The sequence below is a fragment of the Triplophysa dalaica genome, chromosome 11 (assembly GCF_015846415.1).
Source record: "Triplophysa dalaica isolate WHDGS20190420 chromosome 11, ASM1584641v1, whole genome shotgun sequence".
Lineage (NCBI taxonomy): Eukaryota > Metazoa > Chordata > Actinopteri > Cypriniformes > Nemacheilidae > Triplophysa > Triplophysa dalaica.
Genome location: NC_079552.1, coordinates 8,634,771 through 8,648,953, shown reverse-complemented (window position 1 = coordinate 8,648,953; position 14,183 = coordinate 8,634,771). Strand labels below are relative to the sequence as shown.

The 14,183-nt window shown below is 35.5% G+C and overlaps 3 protein-coding genes across 4 annotated transcripts; 1 reads left to right on the top strand and 2 right to left on the bottom strand.

The window, feature by feature from the left end:
* Window positions 1–4: 4 nt before the first annotated feature.
* sar1ab (secretion associated, Ras related GTPase 1Ab) lies at window positions 5–3,537 on the bottom strand. The gene is made up of 7 exons (XM_056760835.1): window positions 3,419–3,537; window positions 2,250–2,323; window positions 1,993–2,112; window positions 1,793–1,858; window positions 1,510–1,613; window positions 1,290–1,421; window positions 5–1,115 (listed from the first exon to the last, which is right to left on the bottom strand). The coding sequence occupies exons 2-7, from the start codon at window positions 2,305–2,307 to the stop codon at window positions 999–1,001; spliced, it is 597 nt and encodes a 198-aa protein (XP_056616813.1). The 5' UTR covers window positions 2,308–2,323; window positions 3,419–3,537; the 3' UTR covers window positions 5–998.
* Window positions 3,538–3,916: 379 nt separating this feature from the next.
* ppa1b (inorganic pyrophosphatase 1b) lies at window positions 3,917–8,740 on the bottom strand. Of its 2 annotated transcripts, XM_056760829.1 has the most exons (12): window positions 8,589–8,740; window positions 8,280–8,386; window positions 7,463–7,527; window positions 6,939–6,992; window positions 6,456–6,575; window positions 6,156–6,242; window positions 5,908–6,034; window positions 5,703–5,830; window positions 5,450–5,535; window positions 4,543–4,618; window positions 4,301–4,340; window positions 3,917–4,223 (listed from the first exon to the last, which is right to left on the bottom strand). In XM_056760829.1, the coding sequence occupies exons 2-12, from the start codon at window positions 8,338–8,340 to the stop codon at window positions 4,192–4,194; spliced, it is 876 nt and encodes a 291-aa protein (XP_056616807.1). In that variant the 5' UTR covers window positions 8,341–8,386; window positions 8,589–8,740; the 3' UTR covers window positions 3,917–4,191. The 2 variants fall into 2 exon arrangements, with proteins under 2 accessions (XP_056616807.1, XP_056616808.1); XM_056760830.1 differs by lacking the exon at window positions 8,589–8,740 and having other exon boundaries at window positions 8,280–8,397.
* Window positions 8,741–8,848: 108 nt separating this feature from the next.
* On the top strand, window positions 8,849–12,778 carry eif4ebp2 (eukaryotic translation initiation factor 4E binding protein 2). The gene is made up of 3 exons (XM_056760845.1): window positions 8,849–9,142; window positions 9,729–9,905; window positions 10,095–12,778. The coding sequence occupies exons 1-3, from the start codon at window positions 9,010–9,012 to the stop codon at window positions 10,124–10,126; spliced, it is 342 nt and encodes a 113-aa protein (XP_056616823.1). The 5' UTR covers window positions 8,849–9,009; the 3' UTR covers window positions 10,127–12,778.
* Window positions 12,779–14,183: the final 1,405 nt, after the last annotated feature.

The following is a 14,183-nucleotide window of genomic DNA, read 5'->3' as shown; positions in this document are numbered from 1 at the left end:
CATATTGTATTGCATTCATATTTTATTTGTAACGCTTACATATTGTGTTACAAGTTGCATGTACACAATTAGCCATTTCAACAGCCAGCATTTCACATAAACCTATTTACAGGCAAGAGAGCCAGTAATGACACGTTTTCATATTGCACAGGTATATTTTCTATGAAATAAAGAAAGCCTCTGTACTCTCATGTCAAAGCTGCAAAATCACAGCTGACAGTCAAAAAGTACTTATTGCACTGATTATTCAGGTAGTCTGGTGTTGTAGTTAAACAGGCCAATGCGGATACATAGATCCAACGTTGAATAAAACAGGACTGTTTTTAAAGTATCACAACAGTGTAATAGCAAACATTTTCATGTTTAAATATTAAAAACGAATCAAAAATATTATATCACTTTAATGAGTATGTATACATTGGTAAAACACCTCAGCACTTCAAAAGTTATTTTGTATAGGTGAAAAATGAAGCTGAAAAGTTGTATTAAAGACCACCAGCATTAAGGCACAGAGGTAATGTAACACAGAACACTGATTTTGTGTCATTTGATGATTTTTACGTCATCAAAATGTATCACAGCACAAACAATGACCTGAATGAAAGTCCATGATTCAAATGAACAACTGTGTGGCAGGGTATACGTTACTGACATGAAGGTAAAAGTAGGTGTTTTGTACCACTGTCAATATCTTTTTCAATTACCCATATACATCAACTACTCTCATTTTGTTTTATATCCCTGCTTTAAGAAAAGTAAACAGCATCTTTAAATGCTTTAAAAAGTTACTTGCTTAGATACACATTAAATTAATGTTTATCTAAGAGGCCTACTCTATATCCACACTGGATTTTAAAAGCTCAAATAACTAAATATACAACACCCCTGTTTCCTATAGTTTTATTACCAGATTAATTAATAAGACAATTTATTAATGAATAACTAAGGGTATATGGATTTTAATAAATATATTGTTATAAATCATGACATTTAACATGCTAATCAATATACTGAGAAAGCCATCGAAAACCTTCACCATATCCTTGTCTCTTCAACACACTACACATAAACACTTCCATCGGCCTTAGGTTGAGATCCTTTAGTGACACATTTCCCTGTGTAGACACATAGAAACAAATAAACTTGTAAAGCTCCAGAACATTTTAATAGATATGATATTAATATCTCTAATTGCTAAACAGTTTGCAACACTTTATAATACATCTTCTATTTACTGACCAGATAATAATCAAGTTATTTTACTGCAACATATTTCCCCATTAACTTACCTTTCCAGTGGTGTGTCCATGAAGACCAAACATTCCTCTAAGGGCATCCTCACTTACTGCTTCTGGACGATCAATTTTATTCCCCAAAATAAGGATTGGCACATTGGAGATTGTTTCATCAGTTAGGAGAGCCTATGATTCAGGAAGTATGTCCGATAATAATATAAACTAGTGCAAAATGTAAATGTATGAGTAGGTCTAATGTAAAAAAAATACTTACATCCAGCTCAACTTTGGCTTCAAGTAGGCGTTCATGGTCAGCACAATCAACAAGGTAGACTATTCCATTTATTGCGGGTAGATAATTCTTCCAAACCCTTCTTGCTGAGAGAATAAAGAACAGAGACAAGAGTGGTTTGTTACATTGTGTCCAGAATTTCTAAAATGATTGTACTGATGAATGTATTTTAATGCAATACATTTTAGGACCACAATCCTTGTTTATTATGCCAGTTAAGAAAAGCATTTTTAAAAAGATACCCAAGTAATATCTCCACATTTACCCTGAGCATGACCACCAAGATCAAATGTTGTGAAAGTCATTCCAGCGATAGACAGCTCCTCAGATGCTAGAGTACAGAGCACAAACAGGACACAACACATTGTGTACATTGGTTTCTTCACTGTACAACGTAAATTTCATTTTAATGTATGCATTATTCATTAAAAGGATTATGTAGTACTTAAAGAACACTTTACTTACTAGGGTGAAGTGTTGGAACATGCTGCCCTAGTCGATCATCTTTAAGCATGTGCAATAATGTTGTTTTTCCAGCATTGTCTAATCCAAGAAAAACAAGTTTCCCAGACTTTTTATATAATCCTACAACGAATGAGAGTAGGAAGGGAAAATACATCGTTTAGTTAAATAAAGTTGTGCCTGCCAATTGTTGCATCAACACTGAAGGGCAAAGTTTATGCTAAACCCATCAGCATTTTAACTTCAGACTGATACTTTACCTAATAACTGTAAGACACTGCTGAAGCCTCTGTAGAGCCAATTAAATATAAAAGACATTTTTGTCCTTTTGTCCCTGAAATAAAATGATGTCAAAATGAGAGAATTGTTCTCTGGCAAAACTGTACAGTCCAATAATTTTAGAAGGTGTTGTTTACTACAAAATAAGCTACTGTACTGTAAAAAGGTGATGAACCGTATACCAATAACAAATAACCCCCACAGTTGGTTATACAGTTTGCATGTCTGCATAAACATTCACCTAAGTATATTGAAGAAAATAAAGTAAAAGCCTCAAAGCTATTAACCACCCTGCCTTTTTAGTTACGAGACCTCACCAAATTCTTTATATATTTGATCTATTTTAACATATATAAATGACACATGACTCTTTAACAGTTCATGCTCTTAAGCTCTTAAAACCTGTTGTAAACAAGTGTTCTTACAATATACTTAATTGTTTGTTTTGCTATTTCTGTGGCTTTGCATTTTTGCTGCAGACAGACACTTTTGGAACATTCGGTAAAAGTAAAAGCCTTAACTTCAAGTAGGCCTATACTTTGAAGAAAAGCAATGCGAACTCTCAAAGATATCATACCCTTGCATACAACAAGCAAGAAACTATTTCTAGTTGCGAGACCTTGTCACTTGACGCCATGGATATAGCGCACAGACATTGCTGTCACTCAAATGAAAGAAACTCTAAGCCTTATGTTCCACTGTTTCTATACATTAGTAGCATGCTGTATGATCATGTATTTTGTCATGCAAATAACGAAGAATATACGTAATAATGTTTATATTTCATATGCCTCTTCAGGTAATTGTCACTGTATACGCTCGTTTTGAGACCAAATGTTTAGCGCGCACTTTCCAGGAACGCGTCCGTTCACTGGAGACGCGCTTTGCAATACAGAGCAAATAAGGGCCAAATGCGCATGTTAAATGAAAAAATAAATAAAGCTTAAACCTGGCACTGCATTGCGCATGGGTGAAAAACAGGTGTAGCTCAACACATTCTTTTACACAGAGACCGTGTTCGGTGTTTTTGTGTTGAAAGTTATTGTGCATTTAATCCGGTAAAGCTATTTTACCAGCCGCAAAAAAATGCGTCAGTAACACTGAAGTATTACAAACGACAATGCGTCACACAAAAACATATATGCCAAACCTGGAAGGGTCCGAGTTTAAAGTAAAGCAGTCCGCTCACTGTGTTGTGCTGTTGAACGCCGATCCAACATTGACGTTTAACCGGAACTGCGTAGTTGTAAAGGGTGGTCTCACTTAAATTCTACTTTATCAGCTGGAATCTGGTTGCTAAATGATAAATGTGACACACAGCTGACGCGATCTGACCCATATTACTGTTAAAATGTAAACAAAAATAAGAATCGAAATTTCGCAGGTTATCAATTGACGGCTGACTGCGCGCTTTTGCTGCAGCAGCTGTTTAAAGGACCATATAAACTTTGGGAATGACTTAGAGACTATAGTTGTTATTATAAAAGCTCACACATGCTTATCACTCATGCATGTAGATGACAACAATGTCTACATTATTGTCTATATATATATATATATATATATGTAGAGTAAATGTAAATGTTAATAAAATCTTCCTAAGGGTAGACATTATACATCATTTCAAAAAAATATTTTACAACAGCAGTATCATTGTGAAAAGCTTTATTAAAGCAATTGTTCAGAATGTTCCAGTACCTGAGTTTGACCAGACTGCTTCCTAAATTTAGTATCTGTTAAACAGAATATCTAGCCTTTATTAAACAGGAAACTTAACTTAAGACATTGATTTGCACTTTTAACTGTATTTGTGACTTTCAGTCCCCCCTACAAAGTGTACTTATGTCTTTCTAAAATGTACATTGTACTATACAGATATTCTAAACATGTGATCAGACTGGTCCATCCAAAGTGTTGTCTTCCTCAGTTCTTCGCATAGTAAAACCATTTGTCAACTGAAAAAAAGAAAGAACCATGTAAATATTGCACGATAGTGAAAAGTTATATTTGTTTAAGACAAAAAAAAGCAAACCTGAGCAAGGAATTAGACTGCCATCTCCACACGGGCATGACTGTAACATAAAGAACAAACAGATATTTATCACACTATGCGGAATAATAAACAAAGGAAAGCAGAAATCTTCGAAAATGTCACTCTAAATGTATATGTTACCATATCACATAAATCACATAGGGCACCATTAAAATGCAATATAATATGATACTTGTAAATCATCAAAATAAAATCTTGGTAATAAAACAAAATGTTCTTACTCCGTCAACAACTGCTTTGGCTTCATCTACCGAACAATAGAAAGGACTGTCTCCTCCTGAGATGCATGTGTTCTTGCTAAACAGTGAAAGAAGAAGAAATGTAAAACTTCAAAGACTCCATTAACTTTCTTATTATGGCAAACAGTTAAAGTATGATATATCAAAGTGCTTGTTCTTTCACTTAAATAGTTGAGTGATTGTTGAAATGTAAATAAAATAGATGTTCTGTAATTATGAATACAAAAGATTTTATGATTAGATATTCTAGTATGTTTGTACATCTGCAAATGTGTCATATTTTTAAAAGAAACTGAGAAATTGCGATTAAAATCTCACTCCAGGTAAACAGTTAAAACATTTTAAATGCGTAAAAATATTACTGTTCATTTATAGATGAAGCAAATAAAAATTTGTGCCACATTGTCAGATCTATGGCTTTTGGTTTCTATGCCAACAGCTGCTCATTTGATGCTTCAAACCATAGATATATATAACTAGATGCAGCATTCAAGCGCTCCAGGCATGTAGACATGTTCGTCATCTTGGAGCGGTCTACTAACGTCACTCACAGTTGACTAGAATGGCCCAACACTCCGCAGCCATGACTGTAAAAACCACCGGATTCAATTTCCCAAAGATGGGATAACCTTTGTTGTTGTCATGTGTTAGTGTAGCAGATATAACGATAAAGTTAACACAACAATAAATATTTTTCAAAATCGTACAGACAGCTTGATCTTGAGTGTTAACGGACCGGACGGTCCATGTAAACGCAGCTAGTGATGGCTACAATAAAATATCAATGCAAAAAAAACCATAAGCACATTTTGTGTACATTCTTACATATGCATGTATATTATAATATTATGAAATTATGTCAAGACTGTTAAGAGCAACATTGCCTTACCAGTTTAGGTCTCCACCACTGGTCTGTTGTGAAATAAGTGCCTTCCAAAAGCCATGGGTGGTTTTGATTGTCTCAATTGCAAAGTCCTGTAATACGTGTAGCATATTAACAGTGATGTAAAGTAGGTTGAAAAAGACATCTACAGGACAAAACTCTGTATTATTTAGCACATTTATGCCTGTGAAGTATAAGAAATTTGTTCAGAAGACTGAACTTTTGGACTGACAGTTTGTGAATTTATTGAACGACATACCTTGTCTTTAAAGTCTCCATTGAATGCAAACTGGTTTTCTGGTTTTCCATCTGGTACTTTGTACCTCCTAAACCAATCAACTGTGGCCTCAAGGTAGCCTGGCTTGAGTCTCCTCACATCGCTTATATCTATATTTTATAGCAGAGGAACAATCACACATCTTCGTCACTCTTATGAGTCAACTGGGAACTGTGTCTGTACTTACTGTTAAAGTCTTTTGCCTCAGGGTCATCAACATTGATGGCAATGACTTTCCAATCAGTTTCACCTTCATCAATCATTGCCAAAACTCCCAGGACTTTCACTTTGACAACATCTCCATGGGAGAGAACCTAAAAAGATCACCCTGAATGAAGTTTGTCTATCCAAGGAAAGTAAATTAGCCTATTATATGACCACTTTCCTCTGTTCTAATGAACATTTCAAAATATTGAACAAACAAAATACTGATACCTTGTTACCAATTTCACAGACGTCAATCGGGTCATTATCACCACAACACCCTGTGTCATTGTCTTTGTGCCCAGGGTCTTCCCAAGTCTGTCAGAAAAATTAGCATACACAAAGTTTATATTGAAACTGTATTATTTTGAACAGTACATCAGCAATGAAAAACAGTGACAGCAACTTTAATTGGAAAACTTAAAGGTGATGGAGTACATGGAGATTGTATTTTATGTGATTTTTAAATCCCTAATTTGTTTTATATGGCGTGTTACATGTACATAGTCAGTGCATGTTTATTTGGCTTACTTGTGGGATTGCTCCGTAATTCCAAATATAGCCTTTGTGTGGGAAAACATTGGCCACATAACGCAAATTACCCTTCTTCACATCTTGCTTAATTGGGTTTAGAGGGTCTTTTGTAGCGAGCTGAAAGAGAACCATAATGGTGACTTATAGAATGGCAGAAAATTCACAGACACACTTACTGAGTGATATTCCATTTAGTCAATATACAGTAAACTTAAATACGGAACAAAAATATTTAGCATTACAATGCACCTGTCCTATAACCACATATTTATCTCTATGTAAATATATGACCTTGTAACATCCACTTACAAAGTGCAGTGGGATTTCTAATCATGGTAAAGTAACCTCTGGAAGTTAACAGTATTAAAATATTTGATTTTGGATATTGCTTAGGTGGGGACCTCCTTGCATAGGTCCACAAATGAAAAAAAAAACGATCTGTCAGATACAAACAGTTAACTTTTTGTATTGTTGTCATACCTCCATTTTTGCATTTGTCCACCTTGGCACTTCAACAACCATGTGGAAAATATTCTGCAAAGCAAATAAAAGAAAGAAAGGAGAAATTTCTTTAGCAATTGCACTGTACAACGTCTGTAAAAAAGAAAAAAATTATTTATATTATCATGTAAAAATGATGACACTGACCAAGTTACAAAGGTAAGATAACAGACAAGTACAAAGTATTTTAATGATGACACTACGTCCCTTCACCTATTAAGTAAACATGATAAAGGAACTGATAGAGATCATTCTAGATTATAAAAAGACCATTTAGTGCCAAATGATTCTCACAGGAGACATTTACATTGTCGTAAAAACATATTATAAATATAGCTTTGTATATTATGGTGGGCTATATGAGACCATTTTTTTACTGCACTTAAGCTTTTTGTAATCCTTCTGTTATTCCAATTGATTCCATTTGTAGGATGCCTTGGATAAAAGCGTCTGCTAAATGACTAAATGTAAACGTAAGAATATTGTATTTTAAGATACTTTACCTTAGCTTCATCTGCATACATAGGTATGTCATGGAATGGTGAAATGTATTTTCCATCTGAGCTTTCTATATAAAAAGGAAAGTTTCAATTATATATCAACTTCTATGTACAATCACAGGTGTATGATTCAGGGAATTGTACATTTGATCACTTATAAAGCCACATTGTGCACCTGACATACCAATCCAAACATTTCATGAACTGTGTGCACTTTTAAACCTTTAATCCTTCTGCTAAGGGTGGGACGTCTATTTCGCAGGTGGCAACTAAACAAATATATAAAACACGCCCCACTTCGAGATAAAAAAGACTTTATTTTAGATAAAGCTAATTCTAAGACAAAATCTGAAAACAGAAAAGGACATTCAAAAGGATGCAATATGATGCAACTCTCATGTGTATTTCACAGCCTCATTTACGCATTTATACAATTCTTACAAGACACTATTACACAGACTGATAAATATTGCACTACATGGTATTAATGAACATACAGCAGACTATAACTTGCCACTTTCTGTCACTAACGTTACTGTAAAGCCGGTATTACAGGTTTAACTTAAGTTAAGTACCTATACAAAATGGCGTTTAATCAAACCCAACAATTAATAGTCATTAATAAAACATCATATTTCAACCTCCAATCATAAAACCATTGAATTTACGGCTCATTTGGTTAAGTTTTAGCTAATGAATGGCGCAAGGAAAAACGACACGTGGGACTTGCGGCCCACCCCCTTTCATCGTCATTCAATAAACTACCCTCGCCATACAAACTACTCATCATCAAATACTAAAGAACACCATTAACACTTACTGAAATACACCCTGTAGCTTAAAGTGTTAGGGTTTCCTCTTTCTTCAATGGTGAAACTCATGTTGCACGCTCAGTTGTGTAGTGATTCCGGGAGACTGTACAACACCCTGCGATTAAGCTAGAGGAAATCACGCATGCGCAGACACTGTGTTGCGTATGTCTCTCAATGCAAGCATTGTGAATCTATTAGATTTCTATATAAGCTTTTATTTTCTTTCTGACAAACATCAAACTGTTGTAATATCACTTATAAGATTCTTGCAATAATATTACGCATTTTAATAAAAAATACACCAAACTTGTATTTACCATGTGATGTGTTTTGTAGTTTGTACGGTAGCTACAGTCAACTATTGCCCTAAGTTTTATCTCAAATTTGTATTAAAACAATTATTGATTATTATTGTGTTAGATTAAATGATTAAACGTGATTTTCTTACGCTTGTTGACAAAGCAGCACTAGCGCTGTAAACATTAGAATGTGATTGGTGCGCATGTGTGGAATGGATGGGAGTTTACGTGACGCGATTCCCCGTTGACGTCATATCCGCCCAGCGCTCTTCGCTTCCTGTCTGGCGGAGGGAGGGGTTGGTGCTGACGGCTGGGAGGACGAGCTGAACGTTAAGAAAGCCTTGGAAAGCGATAAAAAGAGAGGGTAAAGGGCCCGAGGTGTCACCTTCCATCGGTATAACTTATTGCTCGACTCTGATTATCACCCGAAGCACGAGCAATGTCGTCCAGCCGTCAGTTTAGTGAAAGCAGGTCCATCCCGACCAGGACGGTGCTGATCAACGACTCAACGCAGCTACCTCACGACTATTGCACCACTCCAGGGGGCACTTTATTCTCTACCACCCCGGGAGGTAATGCCCGCCTGAGACTGATTTCTGGTTGTAATTTGAATGGTGATGACAGTCTAAAGTTAGATGGTGGCCTATCGTAGCCTTGACATCATATAGACAGCATTTTTGAGCATTGAAGTCAATGTTGTTTGGTTGGCATGTTGTAGTTTGGGTAAGGACAAAAATGCATAATGGTGTAAGGAGGTTTAAATAGATGGTGACCAAAATATCCAGGAAGATTGCTTGCTTGGATTTGAGACGGCCATGTAACTTCGTTCAAAACAAAAACAGCAGCGACAAGCGCCTGTGATTGGTCCGCGGTGGCTGATTGACAGAATAGAGCAGAACAAAGGAATGCATTAGTTTAATGCATCCAGAAGGAGGGTAAAAATAATAGCCATTGTTATTCTTTTTGTTTGTGTTGAACAGAAAGGTTTTGTATTGATGAAATAATGTATTGTTTGTTGTGACCAGTCATACTAAATTAGTAATTGTTTCCATTGCTGTAGGCTTGACTTGTTATGTCATAGGCTGTTTTTTGTCGATTAGTATTGTATTAACTGGTTCAAATGAGTATGCCATCCTGACAGTTGTGATGCCAATGCAGGTACCCGAATCATCTACGATCGTAAATTCCTGTTAGACCGGCGTAACTCACCCATTGCCCAGACCCCACCAGCACACCTGCCAGTTATCCCAGGAGTGACGAGCAAAAACATCCTGAATGAAAACAAGAAGAATGAAGCTAAAAACATCAAAAATCATGATGCCAAACCAGGGCAAGGTTAGTCTTACATTTATCTACGTGCTCCTCCCTGCTTTGAAATCTGTCATCTTTTTTTACACAAACGGGTAAAATAAGGAGTCATGTTTAGACTAGAAATAAATATACAGTATAGACCATAATTGTTATGATCTTTTGACTCTCTCTAGTTTGCTAATAGTCGTGCATTTGCACATAATTTTTTCACAGGTGACGATTCTCAGTTTGAGATGGACATCTAAAGAAGAGAAACCAACATGAAGAATGATTATTTACCTGGTACCTGTGTGCCAGTGGCTTGGCTTGTAGAAACCAATGTTGTGAGCCCTCTCCTTTAGCTCTCTCTAGCTGCGGGGTGCTGTATAATCATGCAGATAAATGACTTATGTTTGCCCAGTGGGGCTTCTGGAGCCCTGAAAGTTAACCTATGAGCCTGCTCTGTTTAAGTTTCAGGGTTACCATCAGCTGTACTTGCTTATGTCACAGAGCAAGAGACAAAATACTGTATTTGTAGTGCCCGGACTTACCAATTTACTGTAAAGAATCATAAACAAATCTGCCATCAGAGATTTGCTGCTGAATCTCTGATGCACTGCTGATAGTTGTTTTCAAAGTACACTGTTACAGCGGATACCTTTTAAAGGCACTTACTGCAGTCTACTTTGTTCACAAGTAAACTCACTTACAGTCAAGTCGAAAAAAACAGTTATCAATATGTACATGCTCTCCCAAATTTAATATTTGTTATCTTTTCTTTTCAATGGGGTTTTTGATTTTTCTTTTAAAAGGATAGTTCACCCAAAAATGAAAATTTTATCATCATACACTCACCCTCAGATTGCAGGGAAAAGAAATACTAAAGTAGTCAATGGGGTATGAGATCAGTTTGGTTACTGACATTCTTACAAATATCTTGCTTTGAGTTTAGCAGAACAGAGACATTTGTACAGGCTTGGCACAACCTAAGGGTGGGTAATTGTTGAAAGAATTTTCATTTTGGGGTGAACTGTCCCTTTAATGCTAATGAGTAACAGCAGGATTATCATCATAATTTAAGATTAAAATTGAAAAAAAATCCATTTTCATTCCAAGTATTTTATATCATTTAGACATCTGTATACTTTTTACTTTATTTAGGGATTTCAAGGTTTTCAGGTATTTGTTTAGTTCATAAAAAATAGTTCATAGTTGTCATACCACAGACCATAAACAATCATTTGAATCATGATGCCAAACAAATACACATACATTTTAGGTTTATGCAGAATTTCCCTTATAATCACCTTTTCAGTCAACTGAAATGTCAACTCTGATTTTCTTTCATCCTTTCTTAAAGTAAAGGTTAGGGTTGAAAACATCTTGTAACAATTTCAATGTTGAGACTGTTACTTTTGGTCAGAGAACGGTTGCGAAGTTCAGACTCATCCTGATAACAGTACAGTTTATTCCTAGCTTGCGTGGCGAGTAAGTTCAGGTAATGCTTGAAGCATCAACATCAGCTTTGTAGTCACTGTATGTGATAAACACTTCTGGTCAAAGGTAGACGATACCCATTGCTGTTGGACTGGATAAGGATTTCACATAGTTAAGAAAACATTATAACTAATAGAGCTGGTCTCAGGAAGTACTTGTGCTTTGTACCTCACAAGTACAAATCTTACTGCCCCTTTCAAGGGAGTAATAGCAGTGAATATTTAAAATTAATATCAGCTGTGACATCTGCTGTCACTTTACAATTAAAAAATTCTTACAAACCTTGATAATCAAAACGTAGAAAAGCACTGAAGTAATGTTTGGTCATTTTGTCTTTTTCAAAACTACAGAATGTGAAAGTTCAAATCATCTTTCAAAGATGGATAATTTTATAGTGACCAGACATTCATATTTTAATTCGCGTCAACAAATCTTGAAAACTTGAATTGAATCTTTCTTATGCTCTTCTATGCATGTTGTTTTAATCTGCTCTTCATTTCACATGTCAGCATCCTTCAAACATTAGAGTTCACTTTTTCGGGATGCCAAATCTTGTGGAAGAAGCTTTGTTTAATATTGAAAGATAATTCAACAAATAGATTATTCAAAGTGGCTTAAAAGAGGTTACAACATATTCTCATATTTTTCTTGTTTGAGTTATTCTTTGGAGCAGAGAAAGATTGACTTTCTCTCAAAACAATCTCTTGTGCTTCGCCTTTGTATCCATGCCTTACTTTACTAAGCTGAGCAGCTATGTCAAATGCAGTTCCCTTACATACCTTAAGACAGGAATAATTCCATTTGATTTGTTTTTATTCTTCCCTGTTAAGTTGAGAATAAAATCAAGATATGTTTTTCTAGAAAACATTTATATTTTTGGAAACATGTTTAATATCTTTTACTTTCTTACAGAGATGGAACGATTTGGACTTACATCAATGTAATGTTTGTAATACGAGTATTGGGTTGGTTGAATTAAAAAGGGGTTAGGTTTCACTTCGGTTGCACTTAATCTTTCTATTAAATAAGTCATACTGGTGAATTGAATTTAAATCCTTAAAATACACGCTGTTAACCCTTTCAGGTTTCGGAAATTAGCATTTTTAGTAATAAAGATTAAAAGGACATTTATATTTACTGCCCTTCTGTAATAGATTTGAGTTGTCAAATCCCCACTCTGAAATATAAACATTTAGATTTTGAAAAATATCACTGCTTTATACATTCCCTGAGTCTTTGTAAGTAGCAGAAATGCATTTAGCTCTGTACACGTGTTTTTTTGGATGGGGGTGTTTTAATGTGGCAGAAATGTAAAAGTATATTTTCTTTCTCTGAGACCCGGTTCAGTTTAATTTGAATAAAATGCCAATGCCAGTGGAAACTGTTACAGCAAGATCAATAAAAAAATAATTGATTTTAAATGTCTTTGTTTATTATGTTTTCTGACAATAACTTTTGCCCTATGGTGGAATATCATGTTTATGTGTGAATGAAATACTAGAATTGACCAATAGGTGGAGCACTGTAGTAAAGTACAAGATGGCGAAAACATTAGTCGAGACGTGTAAAAATATGTACATGTATCACAAACTGTATATATAACACGCACACCTGCTTATCCGCAGAGCCATTTACATGCAGTAATCAGGGATACTGTTATTATATAGAGATTGGAGGGTCTGATTCTTTAAATACTTCAACTGTAAACATTACAACACACTTCAAATATTGTCAGCTGCTTAGATTATTGATGATATATTGATGATATTTGTAAAACTATTATGATCTACCTTTTTTACTATTTTTATTTTCTTTTTTATTTAGCCTAGTTAGGCAAACACTGTCGAACTTGTAGAGATGCTGCAGTTTTCCCAGAGGGGAGGGGAACTGGTAGGGCCTGGGTTCTCCCGAATTTTATTTCTCCATTGAGGTTTTGGGTTCCTCGCCACCGTTTGCATAACGCAGTGGTTCTCAAACTCTTTTGTTGTAAGGCACCCTTTGTGTAGAATGCATTGCTTTGCAGCCCCCCATATAAAGACTTGTAATCTTGAACTTAGAATTTTTATTAAACCAAAAACATATTGAGTTAAACAATGCTGGAACATCAATTCCTTTGGTTGGTGGTCTTATTTTTTAATGTTTGATTGCATTAAATCTATGATGAATTTCTATGGCACAAAATCTGTGGCACCCCAGATCCATTTCCATGCCCCCAAGGGGGCCACGGACCCCAGTTTGAAAACCACTGGCATAACGTCACTGTTTTGCACTATCTGCCTGACCGGGGGCTGCTGCTTTGAATTTAAAGTTTTCGTATTTATGACTCGTGCTGATGTAAGCTGTCTCACAAGCTTGGCTGGAAGATGTTTCTGGACCTACGTTTGGTACATAATTGACTGACTGGACTCAAGATAAGTGTGATATGGTCTTATGTTTAACTATTTCTCACAGCTGATCATCAGAGTCATGAAAGGAGTCTGAGAGAGCGGGTACGACCTGGTGAGGAAAATGTTGAATAATATTCACTTTCCCTATCACCTTACCTTGACTTCAGACTTCAGACCTTGCACTTTTAAGTGTTTTTCTAGTATTATTTTAACAGCTACGTCTAGCTTTTTTTTATTCTGTGAAATGTTGGAACAAAAAGTGTGTTCATTGTCAAAACAATTATGTTAAACATAAATGATTTTGGTGATAACAGCCAGGGAATAGAATGTTTAGGCAAAACTGTGCATTATGTTGTTGATATTCTGTTTTGATGTTCTCTGACCCCTAGAAGTCAACAAAGGTTGTCAGGTTTTTGTGAACTGATACATAAAACATAAA